Source organism: Pelophylax lessonae, assembly GCF_965119305.1.
Source record: "Pelophylax lessonae genome assembly, chromosome: 11".
Lineage (NCBI taxonomy): Eukaryota > Metazoa > Chordata > Amphibia > Anura > Ranidae > Pelophylax > Pelophylax lessonae.
In genome coordinates, this window is record NC_138778.1 from 52,802,087 (window position 1) to 52,810,819 (window position 8,733).

Below are 8,733 nucleotides of genomic sequence, written 5' to 3' on the forward strand. Positions count from 1 at the left end.
TTTGGCACTTCCTGTTAAAGTGTGACCCGCTATCTCCCAATTCTGCTCCTACATTCTCACCGTGTCGCATGTGCTCCTGTCGAACACTACAAGTGTCTATATCAATGCATATTGTACAGGTGTTCTGTTGGATCAGCGAACGGAAGTGATGTTCCATCAGCTGCGCATGTGTTCCACTGCTATCAGGTTTGCTAATCTAACAGAACACCTGCAGTTAGAAGGCAGCAGCGAACATCTTACTACACCCAGCTATGTCTTGAATTTCAGATAATTTTAACAATAAAGTGAGTGTACTGTATATAAATAAATATAGTATATTGACATCTGTGATGTTGTTTTGATGTTACATTTTGAAAGAAGCTGGACGCCAGCAGTAGGAAAGTGGCAGAGGCCATGTTGGTACACCCCACACTGCTGCTCTAAACCTCAAAACTAAGCATCCAAACAGCATCACAGATGTCCATATACCATATTTATTTATATACGCTTACTTTATTGTTAAAATTAGTCTGAATTTCAAGACGTAGCTGGGTGTAGTAAGATGTCTGCTGCCGCCTTCTGACTGCAGGTGTTCTGTCATATTAGCAAACCTAGTAGTGGTGGAACGTATGCACAGCTGACGAAGCGTCACTCTTGTTCTCTGATCTGATGGGTTCGCTAATCTGACAGAACACAGGAAGAACAATGTCATTCTCAGGACTGAGGAAGTGGGTGCGGGTAATGACAAAGAATGTGCCCCCCCCCCAAGAAAAAAAACAAAAAAACTGCAACTGGGGGGAGAGCGAGAATCAGCGGTACTTCACTTTTTGAGTGACATCATCAAGTTAGTGCTTACGTCTAATTTTAACTCCCAATTCTCCCCTAATGGCTTGGACAGTGAATAATTTGTATTTATTGTGGTCCCTTGCATGCATTAGGACTTTTGAAGGATCCAGAGGAAAACTTTCAAACTTTATTTTGCAGCGCAGGGGAGCAATTTGTATGAGTGCTGAGCCCAGCATTCCATAGACACAGCTCTGATCAGCTGACTTGCATTAAAGTACGTTTCCCAGCTTTAAAAACCTTCTTTTCTCTAGCGCTCATTGACAGACGTAGTCCTCGGTGATACAGCACCTTCGGGTTATGTTGCCTCCACAGGAGCAGGACTAGACAGGAAATTAAAAAGCTCTGGCCACACCCTAGGGGCAGTCCCAGAGGGTATATCCTCTCTCTCTCTGCCTCAGCAAATCAGTTATTTTCTGTCTAGTTAGGAGTAAGGACCTAGATACCTTGCTGGGATCTTAGGTCCTGGCAAGATTTTTTTCTTAAAAGATTTTTTTAGACAGCCTTTTTTCTCCAGTGTTCCTGTGAGATCTTCAAGCAAGTAAGCTGAACTGGGCGACGGGCTGGATGTTGAGATCCGGTGGTCACCCCAGTTCAGCCTACGAGCGCGTGCAGGCCATAGCTCCGCGCTGGGTCGGCCGCGACAAAGTCCCATTAAAGGACTGACCCCGCGAGTTAAACATCTCGCTGAAACGCCAAAGACCATGAGTCACGGCGTCCATATCGGTCGACAGCCCTCCCGCCCCGGTGGAGAGGGGTACTGTCAGGAGTTGGTGCCCGCCTGGTTCCGGTATGGTGAGTAGTATGTTCCCCCTTTTCCCCTGACGGGTCTTGTGGTGAACGCGGGCCCCTCTCTGTATGGTAAGATAGAGTCCCTCTCTATCCTATAAATGACACAGATCCTCCTACTTTGAGTGTGATTTTATGTGCAAAAAGCCAGGAGGCTTGGTTTGGGAGCTAACAATCTAATTGTATACATGTTAAAAAGATTGTAATCAGTGGCATTCTGGGACTCTTACGGTGATAAAAATAAGCTACCTACCAGTCAGAAGCCACGGACATGTAGACTGCCTTCCTAATCAGATCTCCAGCTATTAGCAGGCCTCCCGAATGGCCATGCGGTCCGCCAGGGCCGGTACCGCCAACCACGCCGAATCCCCATGCAGAGAGAGTGTTGTGTGCCCTGCAGCACACCGCTATTCAGTACAGGCCGCCGCCTTTTTTTTTGCTGGATCGCACGAGCCGCCATTTTGGCGTAGCCTCGTGTCTCCAGCATGGGGGCGGCCATGTTTGAGGTGATCCAAACACCTCGTGGAGCTAGGGGAGGCGCCGGAAGGCGTGCAGAGGGGCGGAGCCGCCTCCTTTCTTCCTGGGCAGCCAGCCAAAAGACTTCCTGTTTGTCAAGACAGCGCTGTAACCTGTTGCAGTTAAACTCTGAGCATCAAGTGGTGAGCCTGGGGGTCTATCTCTCTCTCTCTCGATCGATAGGGATCCCTAGCAGGTAACACTAAGGGGCTTTTTGTGGCGCTGGGGGTCTGAAAAAAAAAAAAAAAAAAAGTTTTTTATTTTTGAATTATATTATCCAGGAAGTGACTGGAATTATCATGGACCCTGCCACACATATTCCCCCACCTGTTTCCCTCGAGGGGGCCACGGGACCCGCCAGTGCACAGAGTGTAGAGTCATTTACAGCAATTTTGGAGTCTATGGTGGCTCGGGTGGAGGCGGCCTGTCAGGGACGGGGGTCAAGGAAGCGACCCCCGCCTACCCCTATACTATCTGACACCTCTGACTCAGATTCAGAGATGGTCACTGCAGTTGCAGGTTCCTCTGCAAGGGCTGTTGTCTCAGGTAAAGCCCCCTCAGACAGTGAGGAGGACGTTTCTTCTCCCGCTATAATTCAGGAAGAAGCATTGGTGGACGCACTAGTTGTGGCAGTGCAGGAAACCTTAAAACTTGAGGCTTTACCGGCAGAGGCAACTGAAACAGAGATTCCTTTTGGTACTAATAAGCCCATCAAAACGGTGAAGGTTTTTCCTGTACCCAAGTGTTTCGGTAATCAGATTAAAGGAGAATGGGAGCATTCTAAACGTACCTTTACTATTTCCAAGCGTATTGCTAGACGCTATCCGTTTGAGGAATCCATCATTAAGAAATGGACGGTACCACAAGTGGTGGATCCACCTATTTCCAGGCTGAATAAAGCCACGGTTATCCCAGTGGAGGACACTTCGTCCTTTAAGGATCCGGTGGATCGAAAGATGGAAGCAGAGTCCCGCACCATCTTCTCTCTGATAGGGTCAGCATTTAGACCAGTAATTGTTATTGGTCTAGTTTCCCAGACACTTACGGAATGGGCGAGAATGGTACGCCAAGACCTTAGGGGAAAAGATATTCCCCAGGAGACATCTGATTTGATGGAACAGATTATACAAGGGCTACAGTTTATCTGTGACGCAGCCTTGGACACTACTCCCTTATTAGGGCATGCATCTATGTCAGCGGTCATCCTCAGACGTGTGCTGTGGTTAAAATGCTGGTCAGCTGACCTAGGTTCCAAAAAGACCTTAACAAATCTCCCTTTTCAGGGGAATCGTCTATTTGGGGCCAACCTAGATGAAATCATTAAGGATGCCACTGGGGGCAAGAGCACTTTTTTGCCACAGGCTGCTAAAGCTAAGGGACCTCGCAACAAGCGAGGACCTTTCTTTACCGCCCATAAAGGGCGCCCGGCTGGTACAAGCGGGAAAGGCAAGACTCCTCCAGGAGGGTTCAAGAAGGGCTGGTCGGACAAGCAGAGGACCAACCCAGCCAAACCCGAAGCAAAGGAGTACACAGCCTGAAGGTGCGCCCCCACCCGGTTTTAGGGTGGGGGGACGTTTTCACCGGTATTCAGGACATTAGATCGAGCATCAACCACTACTACCGGTGCGATTCTTCCCTTCCAACATTTAAGTACTACAGGAAGCGGTAGTTACCGTTCCCTGAATAGATCTTTTCCTTTACCTTTTCCTAAGATTAGTCCCTATACCTCACAGGAATCCGATCTGGTTGACCAGATAGGCCAAGTAGCCTCTAGTCGGGTGACTTCGGTCCCTGAGGTTCAACCAGAAAAGATCACCCTTCCTGATAACAATCAGGTATCTGATAAATGTGTGGGAACAGAAAACGACCAGACTTTCTCGGATGGTCGGGGCCAGATACCTCTAGGGATGCCTGGTTCAGATTCTATCAGCGCCAGTGGTCCTAGAAATTCTAGGCTGGCCTCCTCAAGCCGGCCTGGCCGACTTGGACATGCTAGTCGCAGACGTTCCGTGGGAACTTCGTCTCAGGGAGTGTCTGTGGTCTCAAGGACCAATTTACCATCATGCTTTACAGTCGCTGGTTTTAATGGCCTGGCCATTGAGACCCAAGTACTGAAGGACAGAGGTTTGTCTACTTCAGTCATTCCTACCCTTATTAAAGCAAGGAAAGCGACTTCCAGCAAGGTCTATTATCACACATGGAAGACTTATACTGCGTGGTGCGAATCTTTAGGATTTCCTCCACGTACCTATTCGGTGACTCGAATATTGGCCTTTTTGCAACAAGGGGTTGAGCAGAAGCTAGCCTTGAGCACCATCAAGGGTCAAGTTTCAGCATTAGCAATCTTCTTTCAGAAGCCTTTAGCTACCAAGTCCTTGGTGCGGAATTTCATCCAGGGGGTGCGGCACCTGGCTCCAACAGTCCGCGCGCCCTTACCGCCCTGGGATCTTAATTTGGTTTTGTCGGTTCTACAGAAACCTCCCTTTGAAAACATCAGGGAGATTCCCTTGCTTACTTTATCCCAGAAGGTGGCCTTCTTGGTGGCTATTACTTCTGCTCGCAGGGTGTCAGAACTGGCTGCATTATCATGCCAGTCCCCATACCTAGTGATTCATAGGGATAAGGTAGTACTTCATCCTAAGCCATCTTTTCTTCCTAAGGTGGTTTCAGATTTTCATCTGAATGAAGATATTGTACTACCTTCCTTGTGTCCTCAGCCCAAGCATCATCGGGAACATGCGTTGCATTCCTTAGATGTGGTTCGGGCAATCAGGGTATACCTGAAAGCTACGGAATCATTCCGTAAGACGGATTCACTTTTTGTGATCACGGATGGCCCCAGAAAGGGTTTGCCTGCATCTGCCGCGACCATTGCCAAATGGATTAGACAAACGGTGGTACAGGCTTATTCTATTAAGGGTCAGAGTCCTCCGTTCCCTGTTAGGGCGCACTCCACTCGAGCGCTCAGTACTTCCTGGGCCTTTCGCCATCAGGCGTCAGTGGTCCAGGTATGTAAGGCGGCCACCTGGTCGTCGGTACATACCTTTACAAAATTCTATAAAATTGATGTGACGGCATCGGCGGATGCCTAATTTGGCCGCAAGGTTTTGCAGGCCGCAATTTGAGGAGACCGGTGGTCTACCTCGAGGGTTTTTTCTGTTTGAAAAAAAAAAAAAAAATTTTTTTCTCTTTTTTGTTGAGTCTCATCATTAAGGATGAGCATTGTAAACTTCTAGTTGGCACCGGTTGGGCCTTCTAGATTGGGATTTGATTTTCATTTTCCCACCCCTCATTTGTGATACTGCTCTGGGACGTCCCGAAGGTGCTGTATCACCGAGGACTACGTCTGTCAATGAGCGCTAGAGAAAAATGGATTTTTGTAAAATCTTACCGTAAAATCCTTTTCTCTTAGCTCATTGACAGACGTAGTCCCCGCCCCTCTGTTTTTTTGAGTTGGGTTGGGTTAAAATCTCTAAAGACTGCTTTTTCACATAACTGATTTGCTGAGGCAGATAGAGAGAGGATATACCCTCTGGGACTGCCCCTAGGGTGTGGCCAGAGCTTTTTAATTTCCTGTCTAGTCCTGCTCCTGTGGAGGCAACATAACCCGAAGGTGCTGTATCACCGAGGACTACGTCTGTCAATGAGAAAAGGATTTTACGGTAAGATTTTACAAAAATCCATTTTTTTTTTTTTTTTTTAATATTTATATATTTATATATTTATATATTTATATATATATATATATATATATATATATATATATATATATATATATATATATATATATATATATATATATATATATATATATATATATATATATATATATATAAATAAATAAATATTAGGAGATCTAAAATAATTTTTTGAGCCTGGAGTTGCACTTTAACAGAGCATGTTTTTAAGACCCAGCCGAAGACATAGCAGAGAGAGACACATGTAGATGTTTTACAAGGCTCCATAAAAAGGGTTTTCTTTCTCTTTTAATTGCTACATCCAAACAGGATCTATAAGTGAAAGGGATATGTGTGTGTAAAGGAGGAACAGATTAGGTTTTATTAGAGCAGCTTGTGGTGCTGGAAAATGTCATAGTCAGTATTACACGGGGGGTTGTTGCAGTAAGGTTGGGTGAAAAAAAAAGAGGGTCACTATCTAGACTGGTTTACTGTGTTCTTAGTTTAACAAGCGTGCATGTACACACCAGTACACCCACATTAGGCTAGTTCATTGGCCATTTGTGCATCCTGTTTTCATGATCACCGAGGGTTTTAACATGAGCTTTCAAAGCTTGTTTTAATGACAAATGTTTTCGCTTAGGTGTTACACCAACACCAATCATTTTTTTACCTTCACATCCTGCCAAAAATGCAGCTAACACGTCAAAGGACATTGTCTTTTATTTCAAGTGGTTGGTTAAATAGTTAAAGGTAAAAGCCCCCAGGAGGCACCACAAGTTGTCTGCTGTTACCTTTAGGCCCCTTGCACATGGGGCTGCCAGCATTTTAGAGCGCCTGGAGGGACAAGTGCATTTTCTGTCCATGCACCAGGCACCGGCACCCTGTTGGTGTTTGGCAGGCTGCAACTGGACAGGGTTGAGCACTGTACCGCACTGAACACCCTTATGCATTCAGGAATGAAGATCTGGAACACAAAGCGCCCTAAATGAGTTTAACACTCGGTACAGTGTTCAGCCCTGTGAAGCTGTAGCCTGACATTTTATCTTAAATCTAACCAATGCTTTGCCTTTGCATCATTCAAACGCCAGCCCTCCTAGCTACACATATTTACCTTACTTGTCTTCTGTGTTCAGACACCAGAAATGAGGGAAAAAAAGCCCTAATGGTGCTGTCGTGACTTAAAGTCGTTGTAAAGCCTTAGGGTTTTTCACCTTAATGCATTATATGCATTAAGCTGAAAAACTGTCTGTACTGCAGGACCCCCCCACCTTTTTCTTACCTGAGCCCGATCCGATCCAGTGATGCGCATGAGCACTGTGGCTCTAGCTGCTGTTGCTCTCCTCATTGGACAAATTGATAGCAGCAGGAGATATTGGCTCCCACTGCTGTCAATCAAAAGCTGTGACACAGGGCAGGGTATCATTGTACACAGCAGCGGGACTCGGGAGTGAGACCGCGAGAGTGCCCCTATGGAAAGCAGCTTTCCGTGGGGGCACCTGCTAAAGAGGAGGGGCCTGGAGCGCCAACGGGGGACCCAAGAAGAAGAGGATCGGAGCTGCTCTGCATAGAGCAAGTAAGTATAGGCATGCTTGTTTTAAAAAAAAAAAAAAAAAAAGTTTACAATCACTTTAAAAGATAGGTTCGCCTTTACGAAACAAACAATAAATGCACATTTTTTTTCATGTCAAAAACTTTGCATGTATTATTATTGGGCTATAATTGCTTACAAACAAAAATCATGTGTGTTTTTTATCTTGCCCACACAGATCTTCTCTCAGCCTTCTAATGTGGGCACCACCAAGATGGATGTGAACAACCTAGCTATGGTCATGGCACCCAATTGTCTGCGCTGCCAATCAGATGACCCCAGGATCATCTTCGAGAACACCAGAAAAGAGATGTCATTCATCAGAATGCTGATTGTCCACCTGGACACAAACTTCGTCAGGGGTTTACTCTGAGGATAAAAGGCGGTCCTGTCTTGTCCTTTGGTTTTGGCTACTTGTGTATATATTTGTGCATTATTTCTTCACCCTTGAGAGCTGCAAGGTGCGGTCCCTCCAGGGGTTAAAAGATGTCCTAGTGAGGACACATGTACAGAATCTTCTCAGGATACTTCTAGCACTTTCTGAAAGCAGTTTAGCTGGGCTGTCATCATGGCTGTAGACCACAAAGGCGCCATTATATCCACCAGCCTTCTATCTTCATCAGAGGTGCTCTGTGAAATTGGTATAATTGTATCTAATCTTCGTTACTGTGAATTACCATAATACCATCTTCTATCCCTGCCTTTGTCCGGACTTAATTCTTAATTCAGTGCCATCTTATTTAGGATGTGTGAAAAAAGTTAACTAAAGCTTTTATTTATATATTGTACCGTCTGGAGGGACCACACCTCTTAATATATATGTATTTTTATCCCTAATGTTTATTTTTAAGCTTTATTTTAATGCCAGAACTCATGGTGTCCCCGTTGTGAACCATTTTCCTTACTCTGTGGTATGTCAGGCCTTATCTGATAAATTATTCAGTGTCATGTCACACATGGCTAATGTAAACTTGAGAAACTTTACAAAGTTGTGTTATTGTGGATCCTTCCCTGATCACTGAAATATATTGATCTGTGTTAGATTTCAGCAGAAGCCTTAAAACTCACTCTGAGAAAGTTAACCTTATATTGACCCCCCCCCCCCCCCCGGTAATAGAACACCCTTCTTATATGATGACAAGGAAAGATTGGTCCACTGATGTTTTTGGAGGACTAATACAGCTTCACTAATAACAGATTCCTTCTAGACAGGAAATTATCCCCCCAACCTGCACCTTTCCTAGGGCCTTTGGTTTTTTTTAGGGCTCTGGTGTTATATAAGGTCTATGCCCATCTTGGCTGTGACAGGCCTGGCTACTTGACCACTAGCCTAAATGA

The 8,733-nt window shown here is 45.5% G+C and overlaps 1 protein-coding gene across 2 annotated transcripts in view; it reads left to right on the forward strand.

Moving 5' to 3' along the window:
- Positions 1-8,473, forward strand: part of LOC309566765 (rho GTPase-activating protein 39-like) — a 175,281-nt gene extending 166,808 nt beyond the window's left edge. For both annotated transcript variants that reach the window (XM_082272059.1, XM_082272060.1), the window contains one exon: positions 7,574-8,473. In XM_082272059.1, the coding sequence (XP_082128185.1) occupies positions 7,574-7,768 (195 nt within the window). In that variant the 3' untranslated portion in view covers positions 7,769-8,473. The remainder of the gene's footprint in view (positions 1-7,573) is intronic.
- The last annotated feature ends 260 nt before the right edge of the window (positions 8,474-8,733 follow it).